Below are 26900 nucleotides of genomic sequence, written 5' to 3'. Positions count from 1 at the left end.
ACAACGATCCATGTTACAAAGTCACAGCCTCCATTACCCTTTGTTCCTCATGTGTCTCCTGAAATGGCATTTCTGACACAATCTGAAAACCACACAAGTATTTCGGAACTTCTGGCTTTTTTTATTGGAAAGTGTCAAAATAAAAGGGTCCATTTGCAAAGGCACTGTCTCCTAAAAGTAAAAGCAGGCGACCGTTGAGCTCGTATAAAGCAGATATCAAAGAGAAAGTGCTCAGTTATTCGATTGCAGAAAATGTTGGGGGTGTGGTTCGGTGCGTTAAAGGAACTCGGTGTGATTTCCAGTCATTCTCCTCCCCTCTCTATCGACTATCAAGATCAGCACCGTGAAGATCTGGAATCGAGTCTCCAAAATAGGCCAGATTATCGGTATCTCATAATCTCGTCACAGCTCATAATCACATGGGGACATGTCCCACATGGCCCAGCACCCTTACAGGAAGGGTAGATGGGGGGGGACATATAACAATGCTTCAATACCAAAAAAGGAGACTTTTTGAGGATTTCTGAACCTGCTACCATGTTGGTGTTGGTTGGGGGAGAGGAACCCTGTTAAAGGAGCCTCCCCCTGGACAAAGGAGCATCTGGACACGGGAGATAAGTAAGAGAGGATCTCGGGCTGGGAGGAAGTTGTAATCGAATGTATCACTACAACCGTGGTAGACGAGAGGAGGACGCAAAGCTCTCCTGCCTCGCTCCTGAACTGCTCTGTGATCCAGGCTGACTGTAGGAACTCAGTGGTGCAGGAATGAGTTACTACTTTCTCTTCCCTCGTCTCGAAGTCAACGTTACTTTCGGGCCGGATGAGCCCCTTATTGCAGAGTGACGGTGTTGAAAGGAGGAGATGGAAGTGATACAACGTGTAAAGGGTCGGCATGCCGGATTTTAACCTGTGTCCGTCGCAGCGGGACTGAGCCCCGATGACGTTTCTATCCGAGGTGACACTCAATACCGTAGACATGCCCACGGGAGCAATTCGTGGTTAAGTATCTTGCCCAAGGACTCTTCGACATGTTGACCACAGGGGGTTGGATCGAACTGCTTACTAGGGGTCGACCGATAATCCTCATTTGACCGATTATCGGTATCGGCCTTTTTTTTTATCAAATTGCCGATAAAACTTTGGCTCTGATGCGGCCGTTTCTCTGGCTGCAGTCACCACTCTCTGTACACGAGCAATGTCCCGCCCACAGCGCTATCTGATAGGCTATTACTGAAGATGTTCCCGGGCGGGAGCCAGCCAGAGAGGCGGGACCTTCTCAGATTACAGGCAGGTGCGAAAGAACGCAGACACAGACTGAAGCAAGCGGCAGAGCCATACATGTGTTAAACCGAAGTTCAATAAACATCCCTATCCCCTATGCTGAAGTTGCAAAAACACCACGATCTTATGATCCAATTCTATCAGTTTCCCAGTTACACGGGGAAGTCAGTCAGAGTTGGGGGTGCATGCAGCGTCTCACAACTGTGGTGCGGGGGGGGGGGGGCTGCGAGTGGAGCCTCGCAGTTTTTCAGGCTGATATGTGAAGCTCATTAGCTAGCCAACATGTATCTAGCAAATGTTTAGCAAAATATTCGAAGTGAGGCTACTAGACTAACGTTAGGTCTACTGCAATAGCCTCACTTTTAATAGTTTGCAAAACATTAGCTAGCATAGTGTTTTGCAGTTGCAGCTTATTGGGATTTCATGCTAGATAGACAGATATAATAAATTAAGCATTCTTGTTAGTTAAGCATGTCAGCCTGCAGCCCCACTTCTTGTCTCTCTCTCTAACTCATAGCAGATGGCTGCACTAAAGAAAAGGGCACAGAGAGGAAACCAGTTGTAAGATGTTTAAAAGTTCATTAAACATAATATATGCTTAAATACATTTCAAAGAAGTTGTGTTGGAGTTTGTGTTATTCTACATTTTGATACCAAGATTTTTTTTTTTACTGCAAATGTATATCGGTTCCAAATATTGGTTATCGGTCTCCTTGATTACTAATAATCGGTATCGGTCTTGAAAAAGCCATATCGGTCGATCCCTACTGCTTACCCCCTGATTTCAGAGCTCTATATTATGAACGTATATCTGGTAAGATGCTTGATATAAAGTCAATGGTATGGTAAGCGATTTTCACAACATCAAATCTATCAGCAAATACCCCACTGGTGAATGCAGAAGCTTTTCAGTGTCAAAAACAGCGGTTCAAGAGGCATAATGAGACTTACGTCATCACTTAGCGGAGGTGATGTGAAGTCATGCGACCGACATGTAGTTTGTTTGAAACCTAACGTTATAGTTTTACTTCTGGTGATTTCATTTAAGCTTCAAAAATCATAAAAGTGGTTTTAACGTGTGGAGATTATCCTGCTGAACAAAACATGTCAGTATCATACATTTGTGTTATTTTCTGCAATATTCAAAAGCCCAATGGAAAAGTCCCATTGCTTTTGGTTGAGGGAGCCCTTGTGATGCTCACTTCTGGGTCGCCCTATAAACATACGTCATCACTGCACCACTCTTTGCAGACAAGACAAAAGGACGGAAATGCGATTAATACCGTGATCAATGTAAACAGAAAAGAAAATGAAGACATCCCTGCTTCCTAAAGCTGACAACCAGCTTTGAAGAGCTCTGTGCCAAGACGGCCTGAATGCAATTATTATTACCAATTCTTCACGGAGGTTCTTTTATCATCAGACATCCCTGCAATGCAACCTCAGTCGTTATTGCATCATATTTGCAGCATTTGCTTCCCTTTCTTATCAGTTTGGATACTGCATGCAAACAGAACCTGTGAGCTGGGATTTTCCTTCATCTATTCATTCATTAGTTCCCTTTTTGAATCCTTATAAGGGCCATGGGGCAGCTGGAGTCTTAGTGTAGGATGCGCTGAACAATTATGTCTTGAGATAACATCATCAAGATTCTCTTGTGGGATTAAAGGGCCTTTCGAATGAGTTTTGGTTTGTAGAAACACGTGGACAATTCACTGAAAACTGTCTTTAGGTTAAAACATGTGTAACGAGCACATCCAGATCCTCCCAACTGGTTTTACACCGACCCAAAATAGCCTTTGTTTTCACATTGCATTTTGAAAAACATGTTAATTGTGCAAGTCTTAAATGAAACCTGCAACAGCTACATGTTGTGGGTCACGTGGGGGAAGTCCAACTTGCCGTTTGGCTAATGTGTTGGCAAACAGTGGCGTATTTAAACGTTAAGCAGACAGAATGCCATCAGTATTCATTCAGTCATGTTTCTGGTGATCGGATGAGAGAGATATCTGGGTCATCGGCTGCTCAATGCTCCATTCTGTTTAGCATCTAGTCTCTCGCTGTGTTTGTCTGTTGTTTGGTGCCAAGCAGGAAGTGTAGTAGAGTAATGAGTATTAGGTTTATCAGGGCTTCTTTATTTAGCCGAAAATGGTTTGAGTGAACAAAACAATAAAGTGGCTGGCCATCAAACCAACGCAATGAGCTGAAATCAGCTGATCATGCTCTGTGGGCCAATCTCATTCAAAGGGGCAATATTATGCTTTCCTGAAATCAGTTATACTACAGGACAACGTGATAGGCTAAGGTGCGGGACCTCTCTAAGCAGTTGTCCAACTACAACAGAGTAAACCAATCAGAGCTGACTGGGCTCTGGTTTCAGACAGAGGGTGAAAAGAGGTGCTGCAGCACAACAAAAAATAAAGAGCTTTTTGAACATTAAAGCATGGAGACATGTCCCAGTAGAGGCGCAGCATACTGAGCATAGTCGGGCCCTTTACTATGACATGTAGTCTTTTGATCCTACACGCTAATTATTTAAAATAACTGGCAGGGTGAATGCTTCTTTGCAGCCTTGGCCATGTGAAGCAGCCATTTATCAAAGCATAATCAAAAGAGAGGCCGATGATCAGTTTACCTGGGAAGAGATAATCCATTTATATGTAAACACAACAAATCTTCAATATCCCACCTGGTTAAGTATGGTGATCAAAATAAATACCAAAGCCACAAATGGTCCGCTCAATTGTTTATACTTGCATATTTTTGGCATACACAAACTATTCCGACTTATAAATGAAAACTCTTCAGTCATCTCTACCTCATGTTTCCCATTTCTCTGATATTTTCAACTACTTCCTTTTCCTGTCTGTTTTTCTTAGTTGCATTCTGTGTTTGAAATGTAGCAGTGAGTGAAGTTTATGGAAAAACCCTGAGATTCTTAGTTTGGATCCTGGAGTGAAGATGTTTAGGAAACTGCATATTTCCCCCCCCCCCACTCACTACCACGAAGCGTGTCATGGAAGATTAGATATGATGAGGAAGAGCCACGCACGAGGTGTATGATACGAAAGTGTCAGTGTGATGAGAGAGGAGGAGGCAGAGACGCAGAGAGGGTGACGCTGGGATTGGAAGAGGATGGAGAGGAGATAGATGAAGCGGCGGAGACTCTGACAGGAGGGGAAGAGAAAGTGTCGAGCGCAAAGTTGCGACCGGAGAGGGAAGAAAAGATAAAGCGAAAGATAATGGAGACGGGAGAGAAAAAAGACAGCATTGACAAAGTAAGGAATGAAGTCTAGGGAGGGGACAGAAAAAGTGACAGAGGAAATGCAACAGCAAAGCAAAGAAAGGGACTCTGAAGAACACATTTAATCTGCTTCCTCTCACTGTGCCGACCTGCTGCTGCCCAGCGCATTACCATCAACACACATTCCCACTGAAGAGGTTCAGTAAACACCCACACACACACTTAGAGGTAATGTAACAAATCAGTGGGAAGACACACACTCTCTTCTAAATCTTCTCCTGTGAGGATCTCTTGATGCTCAGAAGATTGGAAGTGTCCTGAATGCCTTTATCGCTGCACAGTAAATTCTCCTTTCCCTCCGTCAGCACCAACAACATCACGGAAATCACCTCTAAAAATAGTGGCTTGTTTTCACACAACTCTCAATACCTCCAGCATCCAATCTCTAAAAAAAAAGAAAAATCAATAACACATGGTTCAAGTTCTTCTTTCCATCATTAACAAACTACACAACTGCTGCTTCACAGATGACATCAGGACAAGACAGTGTCTCTGCTAGGATTAAACCTATAGCGCCTTCATTGTGTCCTTTCCTGTGATCCGGCATCACCTCTAGTATAATGTGGCTTATACCGCCTGAACGGTAAAACTGCCCATATAAGTTAAGGGTAAATCAGCATGTACATGGGCCGATGCTTTTCCGGTTATCACCCGTCCCCTTGTGTGCTATGTAGCTTTTCCTGCATGTAAACGGTCTGCAGTCACAAACCCTCAAAGTACAGCCTGTAGAGCAGAGGTGCCCAGTACGTCGACCGCGGGGGCAATGCTGGTAGACCGCGAGTCATTCATAAAAAAAAAATTATGCTCCGTTAAAATAGACAAAACAGGTTTTGATCCCTCCTCCCTTGGCCTCCTTGCCACTTAATTCAGGAGTTTACTTGATTGACAGAAAAAGCAACCTATCGCTTTCCAGTCTGTTAACCCAGAATGCAAAGCGATATAACATCAGTCAAGTGCCGGGAAAACTCAAATTAATGTAAACAAGAGACAAACAACAAAATGAGTGCGGGACCGAGCAAAAAGCTAAAGACATACCACTTCCACCCAGAATGGGAGGAAGAATTTGTTTTTGTGATGTCACATTCAAACGTGATTTGCCTTATATGTAAAGCAAGCGTCGCTCTGCCAAAGAAATGTAACGCGGAGAGGCATTATCGGAGTGTTCACAAGGCATATGACAGCGACTTCCCTCCGAGTAGCGAGTTGAGAAAGAGAAAGGTGAGGGAACTTAAGTCACAATTAGCTGGACAGCAGTCACTTTTCGTAAAGCCGACATCCACCGCAAAGGCAGCCACTGAAGCATCTCTACGAGTGAGTCACGCTATAATCAAACACAACAAATCCTTTCAAGGTGGAGAGATGGTGAAAGAAGCCTTCGTAGAAGCAGCAGACGCCTTGTTTCGGAATTACACAAACAAAACAGAAATAATAAACGCTATCAAGGCCGTCCAATTATCACGGAGCACAGTCACACGTCGCTGTGAAGTCATGGCTGAGGATTTGACCCAGCAACTCAGGAAGGACATAGAAGACTGCGAGTGTTTCTCACTCCAACTAGACGAGTCCACTGACGTGAGCGATACAGCACAATTGTGCGTTTTTATCCGGATGGTGTTCACAGACATGACGGCGAAAGAGGAACTGCTGACAATTCTGCCAATGAAGGAACACACTCGGGGCGAGGACATTTTTCGGACGTTTAAAAACTTTGTTGACAAAACGAAACTCCCCATGTCTAAATTGAGTTCCATCACAACGGATGGTGCGCCTGCGATGGTGGGCCGGTGTAATGGCTTCATCGCAAAATGCAGAGAGGATGACATATTCCCTGAATCATACACCAGCACGCACTTTGTGCTAAAATGCTGAACATGAAAGAGGTAATGGATGTGTCACTTAAAGTGGCCTGTTCTATTCGGGCAAGACCTCTTCAAAGACGGCTGTTTCGTGCATATCTGGAGGATGCCGACTGTGTTCACACTGACCTCTTACTACACACCAGTGTTGTAGTCAAGTCACCAATTCACGAGTCCAAGTCACCCTCGAGTCACCACTCTTCGAGTCCGAGTCCAAGTCCGAGTCACCAAGGGAGAGTCGTAGTCGAGTCCGAGTCCAAGTCCGAGTCACCCAAGGAGTGTCCAAGTCGAGTCTGAGTCCGAGTCATCATTACCTGTGTTCGAGTCCAAGTCAAGTCCGAGTCACAAGTCTTCATGTATTAATCTTCGTGGATATATGTTTTGAAATGTAGCTGCTCCTCTACATTGCTGTTATCCTGTCTATTGAACTGCTGTGAAGCGAGTTTGGCTACAATTCTTGTAATAGGTGCTATACAAATATAAAGCTTATTTCTAATATTAATATTATTATTATATATAAATAAACTATATTTAAAATGAGTTACCTTTTAGAGAAGTGATTATATTTGTATGCCAATATTTTCCTATGGTAAAGTTTTCGTTTTGCACTTTTATTTTGATAGTAATAAGATCGGGACTCTTATTTTGAAGGAACTTTTACGGGTTAAATCAGTTTACCGATAAAGATTTATCCCCAGAAAGCACATGGCTACTTAACATGCATAATGACATCATTTTGCATGCTAAGTAGCCATGTGCTTTCGTTATCGGCTGAATCTTTATTTATTGATTAGATCACGTTACTCTGATGATAGTGTTCAAGACAGCCTATATGTCTGAACTCGATCCTTAGAGTAATGTGTTACGGAGCCTTCTCTTCTATATTGTTTCCACATAACGAGCATTTTGCTCTTTTCCAATGTGGAAGCAGAATGTGTGAAAGCATCCAGCACGATGCGGGGTGTGTCTGTAGACATCTCTAGACTGGAATAGCGGGGCCCAGTACGTGAACTCGCCATACAGGATAGAGGACATCAGACTCCAGAGAAAATGTGCTCGAGTCCGAGTCCAAGTCGGAGCGCCAATGTACGAGTCGAGTCCGAGTCATCGTGGGGGGGGAATTCACGAGTCCGAGTCCAAGTCATCCTGTGCGAGAATTCACGAGTCCAAGTCCGAGTCGCGTCAATCAGTGCGCGAGTCCGAGTCGAGTCCGAGTCCAGGACTTGAGTACTCCATCTCTGCTACACACCGACGTAAGATGGCTGAGTAGGGGCAATTTTCTCGAGAGATTTCGAGTGCTTCTACCGGAGATAAAGGCATTTCTCCATGGCACCAAGCTCGCGGAGTACGCACGTCTCGATGACGAGGAGTGGCTGTTAGATTTGGCGTTTTTAACAGACATTACACACATGTTAAATAAGCTGAACTTGGAGCTACAAGGGAAAGACAGAACTGTGGTTGACATGATCAGCTCAGTTAATGCCTTCAAACGAAGACTGCATCTGCTGTGTTCAAAGCTGCAGCGCAAAGACATCGCCTCTGAGCTGGAGAAGCAAGGGAAGGACAGCGCGCGCTACACAGAGCAAGTCAATAACATTACATCTGACTTCGAGAAACGCTTCCGAGACTTCGCTTTGCTCGAGCCAATCGCCACATTCATGTGCTTTAGTGAAGACCATGATATTGATTCGCTGGCCCAAAACATCGGAGCAGTGTTTCATCTGAACCCGTCTGCGCTGGAGGATGAGATGTTGTCGCTGCAGGCCGACATCCAGTTGAAGGCGCGTGCCCATGCCGGACAGTTTGGGAACTTATTCAGGGTTGAAAAGTATCCAAACGTCAGAAAATGTGCCACCTCACTGACCTCACTCTTCGGCTCGACTTATTTATGCGAGTCAGCCTTCTCCCAAATGAAGATAGTGAAGTCGAAATACCGTTCCCAATTAACTGATGAACATTTGGAGGCCTGCCTGAGACTAGCCATCAGCAGTTACTGTCCTGATTATGCAACATTGACGGACTCCATTCAGTGCAAGTCATCAGAATATGGTAGGGACCCACCTAAATGTCTTATGGGGGGGGGGGGGGGGACAGAGATTGAATACACATACTATGCAGAGATGCTATATGAGAAACCAATGTGAGTTTGGAACATTGCACAATATAAATCTATTCTAGTCGACCTCAACAATGGCATTATGATCAGTAGAAATGGCCATGTCATGGGACCTTTAAACTCAAAGCACTGCCTCTTAAGTGCTAGTAATACAGTTTGACTCGACACAGCAATACATAGCCAGGCTAGCTGTTTCCCTCTGCTTCCAGTCTTTATGCTAGGCTATGCTAAGCTAACCATCTCCTGGCTTTATCTTCAGACTTAACACACAAATATGAGAATGAATGTCCTTATCTAACTTCCAGCAAGAAAGTGTATTTCGTGAAATGTCACACACTACTCTTTTATCTTTTTCCAAACCAGTACTTTGTAATGTTATCATTTTCAAAAAGCTCAGTGTTCCACACAAAGAATGCTACTATCCAAGCATTAGTTGTTTAGTGTTTTACCTTTGGACAGATCAACGCTAGCCGTTTCCCTCTGCTTCCAGTCTTTATGTTTGGGTACGCTAGGCTAAGCTAACCATCAGTCTATCTTCAGACTTGACACACAAACATGAGGGGAATTCATTTTCTTACCTAACTTCCAGCAAAATAAGTGTCTTTCTTTCACAAAGTGCCAGACTCTAGTAACTTTATCATCTTCCAAAAGCTCAGTTTTCTTTATCCACAAGATGGATATATCCATTTTGGAAATCTAGCCAGCTGAGTGTAGACCCTTATGTTTCACCACTTTTTGGGTGTTTTACTACCGTTCAGAGGAAACTCAAGGTGTTGAACTTGTTCACCTCCGCAGAGCGCCAACCCCTATGAATCACCACACTGTCAGAAATGAGAGAAATCAATTTCAGAACGAAGAAACAGTTCATCAAAATGATCCTCTGAGACAATGAGTGACATATTTCAGGAAGAAGGTGCGTCAGAGTCTCACCTCTACCAACAGTCTCATCTCCCCCTCATTGTGTTGCTAATCACTAGATTTATGTTTTATCAATGTAAAAATCAAGCCAAATGAGCAGGGACTGTGCACAGCCTCAAAGCGTGTCTTCGTTTACACCCGACAGTCAGACGTGTTGGGAATGAGCGTTGTCTGATCCTGCACCTTTCCTTTACAGCTGTGTTTCCAATCAGAGCTGTGAGCCTGCTGTTGAGACATCTGACACAATCTTCTTTTGAGTCACATCACAGTTGTGACTGAGTGGAATGTCACAGCATTAATATTGCTATCTTTAAGTGCTACAAGTAGGACTTACCTGTCACTACCACTGTGAAATGAGTTGTAGTGACGCACCCTGATGCCAAGCAAAGGAGGAAGATAGGATGTCACAAACAATACACTTCATCATTGGCTTGGGATCATTTCAAGTATTTTTTGAGTTTTGACTCATTTGGATTCATGTTTGTCAACTGAAACTCAACAAAGTTAGATCACTTCCTGCGAATGATACGGAAGGAGTAAAGGTATTTTACAATATAAAATGGACCATGAGTTCCAGCTCAAATCAACATTGTATTCTAAAGGAGATGCAAATCGGAGTGAAATATAGATAATATTTGCTATGCAGTGGCCTTTTGCTGCATATCCTACCCTTCTCCCTATCTCCCAACATCTTTCATGTGTGTCTAAACTATTAAACTGTCCAAGAAAGATAACGTTTAAAAAACAAAACATTGTGTTCGACAGCAGTAGCTCTCAGTTATATAAAAATATAGACATTGATGCATTTTGGTGCCACTGTCACGGCCAATTGTCTCCCCATATGACCACTCCATTAATATAAGGAACGTACACACTATAACTGCTCGTAAACCAGGGCTATCCGAACTGCTTTAAGGCTGAAGAATGGTTGAAGAATATTTAACATACACATATTACAGCAAGGGCCAGATGCATGTACATGTATTACTAAAACTCTGTGCATGACATAAAGACAGAAATATATGTAACCATTATTCCCCCTTGATATGTAAAGCACGTGAGCCTCATTCGAACTCCCACAGTTAGCAATCAATGTAATAAGACACTGTTACAATCAACTGGTGAGAGTGAAATCACATTTTGTTGATAATATGAGAAAAACAATTATGCACCCTGCTGTCATCACATCCAGTAATGAAATGATACTGTGGAACACATTTTATGCAATATTGCCCTCAATGCCCTAAAACCAAATCACTCTGGGAAGCTGGTCAGTGGAACAGCTTAACCCAATGCTCTGCACATCTGTCTTATGGTGTATCGCCCATTACTGGTAGAACATACCGTCTTTTGGTTTTGCATTCAAAAGTATTGCTGAAGGTATATTTATCCCAGGATCAAACATACCTTTGTTCCCTCTGCTGTGCCGGATATCATTCAACTAGATCTCACTTATGGTGCTCAAAATGCCAAGACAAAATATTTATATATATATACATCATTATGGAAATCATGACCTGGTTACCCAAGATGATCCACAGAGCTTTCAGTGAGCCATTTTATGTAGGAACTATTTTCTTTCAAATCAATGATTTTGGCACCATAAGCGTATTTCAATTATATATCAAGCGAAGGCAAAACAACTGATCTAAATCAGTAAACACTACAGGTAAGAGGGAAATGGTGTGTTCTTAGATGTTGGGGTGCACATTACACAGATTGTGTCGCATTAAGTACAACAATAAATCAGCAGCTTTTGCTCAGCGTTAGGGTAAGCGTTAATAATTGGTCATCTACCAATCAGAAGGACAGAGGTTCAATCCCCAGGACTTGCAGTTAACATTTCTACGTTTTATTGGTCAAGATACTTTATCGTTTTTAACATTTGGATTGTCTATGTTGTAAATGTATTATATTTTCAATCTTTACGCACGATAACTATTACATCCATCCTGGGAGTTTTCTTCCATTTTGACCCATTCATTGTTTGTAGACTTTCCTAAGGAAAGAGGGTGTTGTATGCTGTACACCAGGGCTACTCCATTGGCGGCCCGCGGGCCAAATCCGGTCCCAGGGTGATATTTACTGGCCCTTTGAGGATAATGTTAAAAAATAATAAAAAACATTTTTGGGCCAGAGTGCCTTTATTCTAGAGAGGGTGTGACATTGAGAGATAGAGGGGAAGACATTGCCTGAAAACTTCGGCGGGCTCGGGTTTCGAACCCACCTACTAGCTACTGTAATGACAACTCCTGTCATTGATTGCATCTCTGCGTGAATGATTAGATCATTTCACATAAATGAAATCAAATGATGTTGATGGTTAATCAGCTTCACATGTCGACCTACTGAGTTCTGAACTTGCCATTTAGATCTAGAAAGGCCTCGGGGCGATGTTGTTTGATTTAAACACAATATATGCACTCCACTACGCTGTTGTATTATTTACTGTATCTGAAGCTCTTAATATGATTGCTCATATTTCAAGCCATCCCGGCCCCTTGCTTTGGATCATCAACCGGCCCCATTCCAAACTAATTGAATAGCCCTGCTGTACACACTCTAAAGCCCCCTGTGACAATTGTGTCATTTGTTATATTGGGCTATATAATTACAATTTCATTTATTGATTGATCGTAAGTTGCTCCCGTAGGCATGTAGCCATCTACAGTATTGAAGTGTTTGTATGTTGCTTTGGATGAAAGCATCCGCTTAATGTCAGGTAACGTAATAATTATGAGTGCTTACTATGAACTGCTCCACGTCCCTCTCCATGCCCACGTTAGGCAGATCCGGCATCATGTGGGCAACCACTTTGAAGCCAGCGTCCTTTGAAAGCTGGAAGGACTCGCACACAGCTCGCACCGTGTGGCCTCTGGAAGAAACGCATGCACAAAAGGGAAAATATAAAGCCTGAAGGTGGAATGGAAAGTCAATTATCCTTTACAAACACCATCAGACCAGCTGCCATAACGTCATGTCTGCTTTCTTATCTCCATCTGTTCATTCCCTCCTCACCTGTTGGTGTCTCGGGCCACGTCTTCATACACACTCTGCACCCCTATCTCCAGCCGGGTGCAGCCGTAGTTCAGCATGTCGCTGAGGTGTCGCTTCAGGCAGTAGTCAGGCCGCGTCTCGATGGTGATTCCCACACACTTTGTGTTACTGCGCTCCGAGTATCTGCAGGAGAAAGCAAACCGTCATTTCAGTTCGTACTGCCCTACAAGTCCCTGCAGGAAACAATCTGTCACACATTTCTACTATATCTGCTTGTAATACGATATCATTGGTAATTTTTTACATTGAATGGGTGAGGAACACAGAAACAGTTCAAATGCATTAGTTTCCAACAAATTCAATAATGATTTGGATGAGGTACGCAGACAAGGTCCAATCAGGGCTCGAGCTTTTCCGTCGTCCCGGGGCCGAAAAAAATTGTGTCGGGGAGGATAAAAAATATTTGGGACGAGAGTTAAAATAAAAATACCCTGCTAACTCTACTACAAACGGCGATGAAAATGAAACCGACTGCACGTTTTGTGTAGCACGCAGTTATTAAACCTCCTTGTCAACATAAACACACACAAAACATTTAGCAACCCGCGAAATACACACACACACACGTAGCTACAGCTGTGCCCGCAAATTCGCGGGTCTAGCTATGTACTGAGTGTGTGTATTTCACGGGTTGAGTGATGTACAATGACAATGGCATCCCGTGGAGGAATTCTGAAATGTTTTACCGTTACATCACAAAAACGCACAGCAGAACCAGACCCTGGAGCGCCGGCCTCTTTATTTACTTACTCCTCTTCATCCCCTATGGGTAATAAGGCTGAGAAGAGAACCCTCCATCGTATTTAGTCCTTTAGCAATATGCTGCGCCTCTCCCCATGTAGGGATGGGTACCGAGCCCCGGGCCGGAATTACTAAAGACAGTGGTAACGTTAGGCTCCGACGTTATCGGACTTTTTATCGGTACAGGAGACATTTAAAAAATATATGTCATATGTATTATTGCTACATACACATTATATCGCAGTTTTACTTTCACCAACTCCGTTTCTAATACGCAATAAGACTAAAACATGCGTCTATGATGTATTTTCGAGCTTTCCAATCCAGATGAGATCTCTCTCTCCAGTCTGTGTGCGAGGGGGCGGGGCGAGAGATCTCTCTCTCCCGTCTATGTGCGAGGGGGCGGGCCGTTTGTAAAGGTCTCCTGACTGTGTTACAGACTGTCAGACTGTTAGTGGTTACTCTGGGTTCTGTCTTCAGGACACAGTGTTGGATGTTTTTGTTAATTGGATGGGACTTGATTAGATTCAATATTAGAGTAATTTTCTCGTTTGTGTGTTTGTTTAAATATATTTGGCCTTTGTTTATGTGATTGAATGATTTACTCAAATAGAAAGGTTGATGAATTATCATCTAATGATTTGTCTGATGTTTTATTTATATTAAAGGTCACTTTGAATGATTTTAACTAATGATAATGTAGAAAAACTAACATTTTAAATTCGGGACAGTCCACATTCATTTCGGGACGGCTTAGATTGTATTTCGGGGCGCTTCCGGGAGGATGGGGAAAAAAGTTAGTCGAGAGCCCTGGGCCCAATACATCATTAATTGAAGCAGCAGAGCACATTTGAAAATAATAATGAACGTAGCCTTTTTACGAGTCATCTAATTTCAGCGTTTATGGGTAAAGACCTCTAACATTTCGGAAAAATAACTAAGAATTTAATGGAAGATGCATTTAAAGAGCTTAGAAAAACATAAAAAGATCAAGGTAGGAATTTAACTATGTCATTAACTGGGCCTGGTAATAATAAAACACCAGAAAGCAAAAAACTAAACCAAAAAAGTACACAGTAAAATGTCCTATATCATCATATTTTACATTATCTTTAAAGAGAAACCTGAAACTAAAGTCTGTTTTTTTATTTATCCTAGGAATACACAATATTAGATATATATATAAAAGAAAAATAACATACTGTTATGACCTCTATATTTACAGTCTCTGGTTAGGACCCTAGAAAAGGTAGATATTGTTTACTTTATTTTCAAGGTGAATAAGGTCAGATCCAAGTCAGATGGCAGGTGTACAATCCCTGAGATGACATGGCAATATGATATACTTCCTGCTTTGATATTTGTACCATATTTTAAATCTGACTCTTTAGCCTAACTGACTCCGCTGGAGTGTTCCGTATGCTGGGATCATTAAGCAGCATCTATTTACGTGCTGTGCACAGCTCATTATCCAGACTCTAACCTCACATTAAAGGACACACTAATGCAACACATGAAACAAGAGGGATGGGAAGACTAATGTGTGTAATGAAAATGTGAAACGAGACATTAATGGGTGTTTACTTTGTGACAAAAGCAAGTTAAATACTTACACTGTTCAGTCATTTAGAAAACATGACTCATAGGGGGTGTAGATTATTGCATCCGATAACATTTTAAGTCATCATTTCCACTTTATTTACAGGTTAGTATTAAGGGCGGGGTCATTTTGGAGAAAGCAGCTCGAGTGCGCTACAATTTGAAAATACAGAGCCGGAAGAAATGTCACTTCCTTACAGAGCCCCTCCTCCAACACGCACGAACCAATGAGGGCACGAGATCAGTTTATGCCCAGATGGACGGCTGACAGGCAGGTAGGCCATCCAGTCACTTTAGCCGGCTCAGATGATTGGTCGTGCTTTTTACAGCGCTACGGCTTCCACAGATGACGTTTTTTGTATGGATTTTTTGTCAAAGCACTTAATGTATTCATTGCTATCGGGACGTTAAGAGCATTCCATGGAATATAACAAAAAGTGTATCTCGAGCCGGTTTCTCAAACTTACCTACCCCACCTTTAATATCTATTTGTCAATTAATGTTGGTATAATGAATATTTTTTCAACAAGCATTTTGACAGCCCACTGAAAAAACCTAAATATACTTTAATATCAGTTTATTGCAATAAATATCCTTTTTGTGTGATTCCAACACTTCACTCATATGTTCTTCATATAGAAGAACTGAACTTCCCCTAAGGGATATTACAGTCAGTCTTAATCTTCATATAGTGAAGCCCTAACACACATTATGGATAATCATCATCATCATCATCATCATCATCATCATCTTTATTTAAAGAGACTCTTGGTCCATAAGAGTCCTAACTGATGGTATTTATATACTCCGATATAAAATATTGAATCAGTGTTTATACATTTCTTTTTATGTCAATATGTCTTCACCTTGAGTTTACCGGAGGCCAGATGATTGCTTCAATTATCAACCCACACATAGATACTTCCCACTGAGCATGTGATATTATTGTAAAAAGCATACTTTCCGATGATCAGATAATAATACAATACAGCAGTCACCAGCTGCGCAACATGAGTCATCATCAAACTCCCTCTGCATCTCTCCACAAGCCAACTCCCTAATTCCCTCTTACAAAACAATGTGCACGTATGTATGACCATCAAACCATTATCCAATAGATATTGTAATTATATCATGTATTTTCCTGGTTGTAAAAGGCTGCAGATGACAATTTCGGAATTTACCAGATTGTCCAAATATTTGCCTTTAACTATTTGGTAATGATATCCACAATATTCATTATTTATTAAAATGTGTCCATTATGTAAATATTTCCCTAAAGCGTCAATGGTCAAACCCACAATATCGTCACACAATCTACAGTAAAAGCTCTAGAATAGTTGCTCGAAATCCCTCCAGCCTTAAATAATAGGATGCCATTCTTAACCTAGAAACAGAACCTCAGACAGCAAGTCTGACGGAAGAAGCAATACAGAAGCAAAAGCAGCCAGATGTAGAAAAGTGACTATACATTTGAAAACACATTCATAGAGAATACAAACACATGGGAAAAAAGAAAGAACAAATCAATCAATCCTTCAGGATTCTGAAACGATTATACAGTAGAGAGGTATTTTTTTAAATGTTATCTTTCTTGTAGTGTGCCTAACTGCCAATGATGGGTCTGTGGTTCGGTCCCATAACCTGCAGTAAAAATGTAATAGAATCTAAAAGGATCAATAAAGCAGTGCAAGGAGCAGCCAGATGTAGAAAGTGAGGCACAACCGTCCCTGGTCCTTCTTTCCATCTCAAGAGCTTCTTCTGGCCTGACTCCTCTGCTGCTTTCCACTTATTTGAGTCACTGATGGAAATGCCCAAAACAACACAAGGCAGGGGGCAGACTGTCAGACTGCCCCGCCCCCCAGCTGCTCCAATGACCATTAGCTCCCCGCATGCCAGCGCATATTCCTTCTGGTTCTGTATCTGCTGGCAATAAATGTCCATCTTTTACGGTCTGCTGGCTGATTTACACCAATTACACAACTTTATGCTCCAGAGAGGACGATCAGATTGTATGAGATGAATCAATAAAAAGCCTATTATCTCAGAGTATCTCGCTGCTGCGATCAGATCGGGCACCGGGTGAGCAGCATGGTGACAAACATGACGCTCGACACACACACACACACACACACACACACACACACACACACACACACACACACACACACACACACACACACACACACACACACACACACACACACACACACACACACACACACACACACACACACACACACACACACACACACACACACACACACACACACCACACACACACACACACCAAATCCCCTCCTTCACAAACTGAGCCTCCACAATTACCACAATCAGAGCATCTTAACGAAGATAGGCAAACACACACAAATACAGAGGCAAACACACACACATCCAGTGGCAAACACACACACATACAGAGGCAAACACACACACATACAGTGGCAAACACACAGACAGGAGGAAACACACAAACTGTTCTCTCGGGGTCTTATCGGACCCTAGGGAATTAAATAGCCCCCGCTGACAAACAAACAGCCCTGTGAAAAAGCCATTATTTGGTCAAGTGGTCTGTATGACGTCTTCAACAAATGGCTATTTCTACTTTGACTTTGAAGCGTCTCCAAAAAGATGCGACTCATCCATACTAAGCAGGCGTGAAGCTAAAATCTTTCCAAAGCAGGCCAAACTCGGAAAGTGAGAAATAAGAGGAGAGGACTTATAGAGAGCGGGTTTTTTCTGTAGCCCCGGACAATTCTCCCTCAATAATATAATACATTAACCGTGCTTTACCTGAACCTCATCATGACACTAGAGAGGACGGCAGGAATGTAATTTCCCGTGTTCAGTGAATGCAACAGAGGCAAGGCACCAGACCAACCACCAGAGAGTTGCATGGAAATAAACGTGTCTTGTTGGCTGACAGGTACCTATCCTGTGACAATGTTTAAACTGTCAGTCGGACTCAGAGTTTTTGAAGATGGACATAAGACATTTTTTCTTAAAAAATATGAAATTTCTCAAGTGGTGGCTCACACAACAACCCCAGAGCCACCACTTGAGCCAGGTAAACAAGGTGCGTAAATGTCAGTAAACTTCCAAGTTATGCGAACATGTAAGCAAAGCATAAATTACAGCTACTTTGTTGACGTTACTTTGAATCGTGCGGGTAAGCTAAACCGTTAGCAAGTGGCTATAGCTAGCCAGAGATATTAAATTAACACTTTGTCATACAATCTAAATGTTATATTTTTTAGCGTTACCTGGTGATTTAAAAAAATCCTCTGGAAAATGTTGACTTACTGTCAGTGTTCGACATGAAGCTACCTTACATTACACAGTCACAGGGGAGTGATTTGTAAAATATCCATAAAGAAAAAGTAAATCTGATTACAGTTCTGTTTCATATGGGTGTTGAAAGATGTATCCATGTCTCTTAATGTTGCTCTCAAAGTGCACCAGATTGATGCTTTTAACATCAACATTTAAAAACAAATCTTCCCGGGGGAGCATGCCCCCGGACCCCCCTAGAGGAGGTGAGGACCCCCCTAGAGGAGATGAGGTCCGCCACCCACCTATAAAAAAATAGCACTTTACCCCTGCTTACACCTATATGCCGTGAGCTGATTATCGAGCCTCCATTGTAACAGTCGCAGGTGTACTGTGTATGTGCGTGTGGGGAGTGTTGCAGTAGAAATTTCCACTGTAGCCCGGTACCTTAATGTACCTTAATGAACTGTGGGCTAAGCCCCGAATGTTTCCAGGTCCAGGAAACGCCCCTGGAGAGCGGCCTCACTTATTTTCCATCTGGATCGTGAATGGGTTCATTCTATATATCCGTGTGGAGATTGTCCTCATATGTTAGCTTCCTGAAAGGTTCTTGGAGTTTAGTTGTGGTGCGTTTAATGGACAGAAGGTTAGGGTCATGTGGATGTAAACACATTAAGGTCTGAATGCTCATATAACAGTGATACAATTATACTTCCCATATTATAAACCCTTTTTTTAGTTTACAATTCTAATAAAGAAAACAGTCGAATAAATATATTTGCGAGTATTGAAACATACACTTTAAATAAAAATGTTAACAGATACAGTTAAAAAATAACCTTCTGTATGGAGTAATTGATCCTATAATTATGTTATGCCCCTAACATTTGGGAAACTGTATTGCAAAATGAGGCAATTCACTTTTTTATTTAAGTTTATGTAAATAAAGCTGCATTATGTATGTTTTACTGTCAAGTATTATTGTTGAGGGAAAAAAGCTACATAAATGAATGTTGTTGAAATTTCACAAATGGTAGTATAACTCCCTCTGGTGGAGAACTACTGAACTTAGAAACAATATATCAAATATTGTCAAAATTGCTAAAAATGTTATCAAGATGGATAGATGACATGCATTACAATCTTTAAAGGTGGAAGAAAGTATAAACATAATCAAATAAATTAAACTTAAATAACAATAAAAACAATAAACAGCAGCAAGTCCATACATGTTTCTCAATGTCGAGTAAAGCTGCTCCAGAGCCACTATTTCAAGCTGAAGGACTGTTCCAATGTCCAGCATACTTGAAATTCTACCGAGCCCGGCGTACTTCGTAGCGAGAAATTTCGAGGCTGCACATGTGTAGACTCCGGTCTTAAAATCCCCACAATGCTTTGCGCACGGACCAATTTCCCCAAATCTGTGGCAAGGCGGGGCCTCTCATATGACTCACACCTGCACACTTGCTCGCCTGTTCCACTCTTCGTTTTCCGAATGCCAGGAAGTATTCTTGCCTCACTTCTGAAGCAAGTGACTCGGAAGACATGTGCTACCAAGCAAGCGTACTCGACATTGAGAAACACCCAGTATCTTAGTATTAAGGACATGAACCACAAGAATACTCAATATAAAATGTTCTTGATTCAGAGTGCTCCACAATAGCAGGAAACATATATAAATATGGTAATATCTACATTTGAGTTAAATTCATGGTTGTTGTTGTTGTTGTTGTTGTTGGGGAAATATTTTCCAAGGCCCATAACTTTGACCCAGTGTATCAGTTCAAACTGTCCTGACTGAGCAGAGGCACCTGTAGCCTTGGCTGCTGTGCTCTCAGTGTTCTGTCTCTATGTTCCTGCCTGTTGGCGTCAGCTGATGAGTATTCTCTCTGAACTAGCTAAACACACGGGTCTGGGGGAGAGTTCTTCAGAATTGACGTGGCAACTCTACCGTGAAGTCAGAACCTCTGGCTCTTGGACTTGTTTTGTGAACTCTCCGGCCGAAGCTCCTAAATAAACCATCAGTGTTTGACATCAGAGCTCCAGCTCTCCCCGTGTCTCCTTTTGAGTCGGTGCCTCCTCCTGCATTGCTGCACAGAAGTTTCCCCCACAGTTGTTCATGGTAGTGGAGGGGAGGAAGCAAAGCTATAGCAGTGAGTTCTCTGCCAGCCAGAGGTGAAGTGTTATTAAGTAACTGTAACGCCATGTGTTCTTTAGTGTTGTGTGTCATGTAGAGAACAATGGCTCCTGTAGTGAGCTGTTACCTGACGGCCTCGGCCACGCTGTTGGAGGTGTGTCCTGACAGGGCGTCGTGCAGGTTCCTGATGAAGTAGTCTCTGTACTCCTCAGCCAGAGCCATGAAGGTCCCGCCCATCACGATGAACTCCACCTTGTCCACGCTGTGTCCCAGCTGCTTCAGCTGCACGGCACACACAAAGACACACACGACTCTTCACAACTCCTCGCAAATAAAGTCCTCAGCAGTCTTAAAAGTAGAAGGTAAACAACCACGTATCAGCGCTTATGAGAACACTGTTGGTGAGAACTTTGAATAAAATAAGTCAGAAACCTGCAGGTGATACTTGAACCAGCTGATATGGAAAACCTCATCATCAACTATGGAAAACTAGTGGATTTTCTTTTAGAAACGTGGTAATTTAATTCATGAAAATATTATATCATGTTCTGTCCTTGCAACAATCAAGTGTCAAATGACTTGTGCATGTATGTACCTATGTCAACTCGTCATGTGCAGAACCTCCATAGTAAATACAAATACAGATAGAATAGGGAACAAATTTACTTTATTCTGAAACGATTCCCAACTTCCAGCATGTGTGAGCAAGTTCAGCATGAATGACGTTTTTATAGTCGATAATATCAAACATAAAAACTCCATAACGTAATCCACACTTAACTCTGCTTCCAAGCCATACTTTGCAACCCCACCTTTCCAAGCGCAGGACATTAGCGTTACTTTTTCAACATCCAGAATTGAATTTGAATCTAATCTTGAGATATTGAAAGATTCACACTCGTCATACACAGCAATCAATACATCACGAAAAGATAACATTAGCAACAAAAAAATAAGGAATACAAATCTATATTGAATTCTGTTTTTGATACAACCAAATAAGTGACTAGATGAATTGCACACCGTATTAGACAACGCATGCAGTTTGTTAGTATAACTAATAACAATGAGACTGAGCATTTCTGTCTGCAAAGTTTTCTACATGAACAGGTCTGATCGATTATATATTAATATCTTTCATATCAAATGGGAGTCATACTTAAAACAGCGATTACACATAAGACCGACCAGCCAAAACTAAATTCAGATGGCACATATCTTTACATCAACTGTTGCTTTAATGGAGGCTTTGCTCTGCTGCATGTAATAATGTAGCACTGCATTTGAATAATGGCATAATTAGGGTCAGGTCTCAGCAGGAGGGTACAAGCCATGACACTCATGACTCTATACTAAATGTATTATCAACGGGTATGATTTAAACGTGTATTCAAGTAAAGAAGATCAGTGCACAGAAGCTCATTTGAGGATATGGCAGAGGAAGACCAATCCCACCTGTTGTAACCCCAAGTTGGCCGATAAAGAAAGTGCTATTCTCAAAGTTTGGCTTATTTAATGGCTAATGTACTTGCAGGATTCATGCGGTTTAGAGTTTGTTTCTTCATGGTGTACTGCTCTTATTGCAAGAGACTTAGTAACCTCAGGTAAATCAAATGGTATGTACGAAACAGAGGCTGCCGTGTCCCCGCATGAAATGAGTTTCTGTGTAAAAGGCCGTGCATTCATGAACCATTAACAAAAATGATTTAAAAAAAGGAATTAGAGTAACACTGACCTGCTCCACTCGATGTCTGGTCTGGAGGTAGGGGTCATAGCGGGCTCGGATTGCTCTCATGGACGTTGGCTATAAGAAAGAGAAAGAACAAAAAAACAAGACTTAAATAAAATACCTAAAGTCAAACAACAACTACAGAAAAAGGACTTTGATTTAACACAATTCTGTGTATTTATATTGTTTATTCTATAGATATAATACTAGAGCTACTATGGTGTTTTAACTCCCGGGGATGACTTGGCTTACGCGCTTTACTGTGTCGTACGACGGTTGTTGTTTTACTCATGAATCGGTAGCTTTTATTGAGGTGCGCAATAATACTATCCATTTATTGTATTGTTGTTGTGCATAATAAAGTCAATTTGTATTTAATGCCTTAACAAACAAGCCTTTGTGGCAATCACTGTGGTCGTAAAACCATTTCAGACACAACCTTTCCTGTGACAACACACACCCTAGATACCGGTGCCATAAGGAATCAGACAGGGACACCCGATGGCACACTCAGTGAACAACACACACCCTACATACCGATGCCATAGGGAATCAGACAGGGACACCCGATGGCACACTCAGTGAACAACACACACCCTACATACCGGTGCCATAGGGAATCAGACAGGGACACCCGATGGCACACTCAGTGAACAACACACACCTTACATACCGGTGCCATAAGGAATCAGACAGGGACACCCGATGGCACACTCAGTGAACAACACACACCTTACATACCGGTGCCATAAGGAATCAGACAGGGACACCCGATGGCACACTCAGTGAACAACACACACCCTACATACCGGTGCCATAGGGAGTCAGACAGGGACACCCGATGGCACACACAGTGAACAACACACACCCTACATACCGGTGCCATAGGGAATCAGACAGGGACACCCGATGGCACACACAGTGAACAACACACACCCTACATACCGGTGCCATAGGGAATCAGACAGGGACACCCGATGGCACACTCAGTGAACAACACACACCCTACATACCGGTGCCATAGGGAATCAGACAGGGACACCCGATGGCACACACAGTGAACAACACACACCCTACATACCGGTGCCATAGGGAATCAGACAGGGACACCCGATGGCACACACAGTGAACAACACACACCCTACATACCGGTGCCATAGGGAATCAGACAGGGACACCCGATGGCACACACAGTGAACAACACACACCCTACATACCGGTGCCATAGGGAATCAGACAGGGACCCCCGATGGCACACACAGTGAACAACACACACCCTACATACCGGTGCCATAGGGAATCAGACAGGGACACCCGATGGCACACACAGTGAACAACACACACCCTACATACCGGTGCCATAGGGAATCAGACAGGGACACCCGATGGCACACACAGTGAACAACACACACCCTACATACCGGTGCCATAGGGAATCAGACAGGGACCCCCGATGGCACACACAGTGAACAACACACACCCTACATACCGGTGCCATAGGGAATCAGACAGGGACACCCGATGGCACACACAGTGAACAACACACACCCTACATACCGGTGCCATAGGGAATCAGACAGGGACACCCGATGGCACACACAGTGAACAACACACACCCTACATACCGGTGCCATAGGGAATCAGACAGGGACCCCCGATGGCACACACAGTAAACAACACACATCGGTGAAGCCTCAACCAAAATATGACCATCATTGAAATGGCCGTTACAATGTATATCCTTCACAATTGATATGTATATAGTCACTGTCTTGTTTATCTTCTACTATCTTTATCTTTTGTAATTATATTTGACTATTTATTCATGTGAAATGTGTTTGGTTGATGTCCGATTCTTTATATATTGAGTTTTTCTTACATTATTGACATATATTTTCGTGTTAACGGTTTGAATAAATCTACATATAAAAAGCTTTACTCGCCTCCTGAGGCAGAATGAAACTACCGTACCTCATATCCAGTGTACGACTGTGTGGAGTACTCAAAGTCTGAGTCTGGTCCTCCAGGACAGTAGCTGCCAGGGTAAACAGAAAGAGAAGAAAAACACATTGTTAATAAGCAATAACAACCAGATCCCATCTTTAATGTTTATTTACATATTTTTCAGCCAAGTTCTGAAATGGTGTACATTTAAATGAGTATAATCTTGCAAGCAGTGCATAATGATCAAGTAAAAAATACAAATAAAATCTGCACGGACTATTGTTACTCACACACAGATGTTGCCTGTGAAGCTGATGTGAGGACACCGATGTGGTTTGCACATCACAGCAACCACTGCAATCTGGATAGAAGACACGAGGATTAAGCCGAGTGATTTCCTGAACTTAACCCGTGTGAAAACACTTTGACAATACTATTTAGTAGGCTGATATTTTCATGACTTTCTTTACAAAACAAAGATTGCTTCACATTCCTAGATAAGAGAACCGTCATTACGCATCATGGATACAGCATGAACTATAACGCAAACAGATAATAGTACACAAGCAAACGCTGAAACTCTTAACACAAAGAATTTCCCTTAGCTTAAATGGTAAATGGACTGTACTTATATAGCGCTTTATCCAGTCTTTAAGACCCCTCAAAGCGCTTTACATACTACATGCCGTTCACCCATTCATACTGAGCAGTGTATGTTAGGACATGCACTAACATACATACACATTCACACACCGTTGGCCATGCCATCGGGAGCAACTCAGGGTTAAGTATCTTGCTCAAGGATACATCGACATGGCATGGGCTGGGATCGAACCCACTACCTTCTGGTTAAAAGACGACCGCACTCCCTCGCAGCCACAGTCGCCTACAGCTTAAGGCCTACATACTACATTACATGTTGGATGCTTTTATCCAAAGTGACTTACATGTACTCAGTACTGGGCCCAATCCCCACAGGAGCAATAGGTGTCAAATGTCTTGCACATGCTGACTGCAGTGGGATTCGAACTTGCTCTCACCTGTGATATCAGTGCACTACCACTGAGCCACAGCCTCCCACATTATTAGATCAAGTAAATCAGAATACAAACTATTTGTAGCCAAAGCAAAATATATGTGGGCCCGAGAGAGAGATTTTTATTTGGTGGAGCTAATTAAGTTAAGCTAATTGAACATACCCCACTGGCAGTGCGGATGGGCTTGGCCTTCAGTTTGGGCACCAGAGCCCGGCGGTACTGTGGTGGAACCGCAGCGATGATGTCCACCAATCGAGGCATGGATTCAAGTCCATACTTTGCTGAAGTCTTAGTCTTCACTCTTTAAAAACAGAATCATAGAAAGACACATATTTAATTATGAATTACAACTTTAAATATTGATCTGTGCATGTGTTTGCACCATAGAGCTTGTCTTTAATAGTTACTAAAGGCTTGAGTAGTATAGAGTTGGGACTTAATTGAGCAAGGGGCTGTATACTTACTTGTTGAGATTAATATCTTTGCCCTCTTCATGTGCTTCAACCAGCTGATTGATGACATCAGCAATGGTCATCATCATCAGCTCAGCCCGGCTGAGATCACCTAACAAAGATGATCAATACTATGAGATTAGTTTAGTACTTTTATACCGATACATGGAGTTCAAAAAGCCATATTTACAAGATCCAGGTACATGCAACGTAGATGTAATGTAGCTTATATATTGAGCAACAGTAACGTTAGAGTTTATGAAACCCATTGTCAATAACTGTAATAACTCGCCTTTACAATGACAATATGTACGCAGTAGGCCTACAAGTTATATCGCTGTTATCATGTTTAAAATATTGGGAAGACTTGTTAGCATTAGCAACAAGCTAAAGCCGAACAGACCCGTTTAGAAAGTAATTTCAGGTATATTTAACACACTCACTCTTTTTCTTTGGCTTCCCCATTTTTTCTTTGAGGCTGACCGTCCAACTTCCAACGGGTGGGTGATTGTAGGCAGAATTACATCTGTTTTTAACCCGAGAAGGCTGTCAGAAATAGTAAACAACTCCACGTTGCTCCCAAACACGGCTTCAGACGTACGGCAACCGAAACTGTCGTACAATGTCGTAAATGGGTCTTTTCCACTAACGAACGGCGTGTTATTGGAATTTTAAAAATGTCACAAGGGCAAAACAGAGCCCCCCTCCCCCCCTCTTATATAACAGCTGTAACAGCTACATTACCATTAATTAGGGATATTTTACTTTGTTTTTCTGAACATGTTTAGGACAAATCTCACAGACTTGTAATGCATGTGGATCCACACAGTGGCGCTGAACACCCTCAAACCAAGTGGGCCAGTGAGTGCGGAGCAGAGCGCAACTAGAGAACTTGGAAGGCTCGCTAAATCTCACAGCAAATCCCTTTAGCTCGAGCTGACATGGACTGACTTATCACTGAGGGAAGTTTCAGGAAATGCAACAGGTGGAGGAGCCGAGGGAATGAACCGTGTGGCGTAAGTGTTTTTTAAACTTACGAAAAGAAACCAAGGTGATTTAGCACACTTAACATGGTTAGTTACATTTATAAGGGTAATTATAAAACACATTTGACCCCTCTGTGTGTTTACTGTTATCAAGCTCTCGTTAGCGTCCCGGGCTAGCTGCTGAGAGTACTTCAAGGTGTATGTGGGAGTCGGATAGGGAAACAACTGCGCACTCTTTCACACGGTTTGTCCACTTCTCTTTACAGTATACCTTGTATTTTAGCTTGTTATGTCATCATGAACGTTTTTACTAGATATTTAGATATGGTTTTCGCATGAATAGTATTATATTAAGCAGGACACTAGCTTGTTTATGTATACATATTGGCTGTTCAGGCGTAACACGTATCTAATTTTGATTTAAGGACACTATGGATTTAGAATGTACTCAATGTAGTAAGTAAAACTTCAGT

The 26900-nt window shown here is 42.2% G+C and overlaps 2 protein-coding genes across 2 annotated transcripts in view; one reads left to right on the top strand and one right to left on the bottom strand.

The window, feature by feature from the left end:
* Positions 1 to 26053, bottom strand: part of elp3 (elongator acetyltransferase complex subunit 3) — a 37603-nt gene extending 11550 nt beyond the window's left edge. The window contains exons 1-9 of the mRNA XM_034076591.1: positions 25885 to 26053; positions 25454 to 25553; positions 25152 to 25290; positions 24243 to 24313; positions 23980 to 24043; positions 22015 to 22083; positions 20407 to 20561; positions 12494 to 12655; positions 12224 to 12350 (exon numbers count right to left, since the gene is read on the bottom strand). Of these exons, the coding sequence (XP_033932482.1) occupies positions 12224 to 12350; positions 12494 to 12655; positions 20407 to 20561; positions 22015 to 22083; positions 23980 to 24043; positions 24243 to 24313; positions 25152 to 25290; positions 25454 to 25553; positions 25885 to 25906 (909 nt within the window). The 5' untranslated portion in view covers positions 25907 to 26053. The remainder of the gene's footprint in view (positions 1 to 12223; positions 12351 to 12493; positions 12656 to 20406; positions 20562 to 22014; positions 22084 to 23979; positions 24044 to 24242; positions 24314 to 25151; positions 25291 to 25453; positions 25554 to 25884) is intronic.
* A 131-nt stretch (positions 26054 to 26184) lies between these two features.
* LOC117439523 (kinesin-like protein KIF13B) overlaps positions 26185 to 26900 on the top strand; it is a 49885-nt gene continuing 49169 nt past the window's right edge. The window contains exon 1 of the mRNA XM_034075436.2: positions 26185 to 26457. Coding sequence (XP_033931327.1) covers positions 26444 to 26457 — 14 coding nt within the window. The 5' untranslated portion in view covers positions 26185 to 26443. The remainder of the gene's footprint in view (positions 26458 to 26900) is intronic.

Source organism: Pseudochaenichthys georgianus, chromosome 24 (genome assembly GCF_902827115.2).
Source record: "Pseudochaenichthys georgianus chromosome 24, fPseGeo1.2, whole genome shotgun sequence".
Taxonomy (NCBI): Eukaryota; Metazoa; Chordata; class Actinopteri; order Perciformes; family Channichthyidae; genus Pseudochaenichthys; species Pseudochaenichthys georgianus.
Note: the sequence above shows the minus strand (reverse complement) of the source record. Positions and strands in the feature narration are given on the sequence as shown.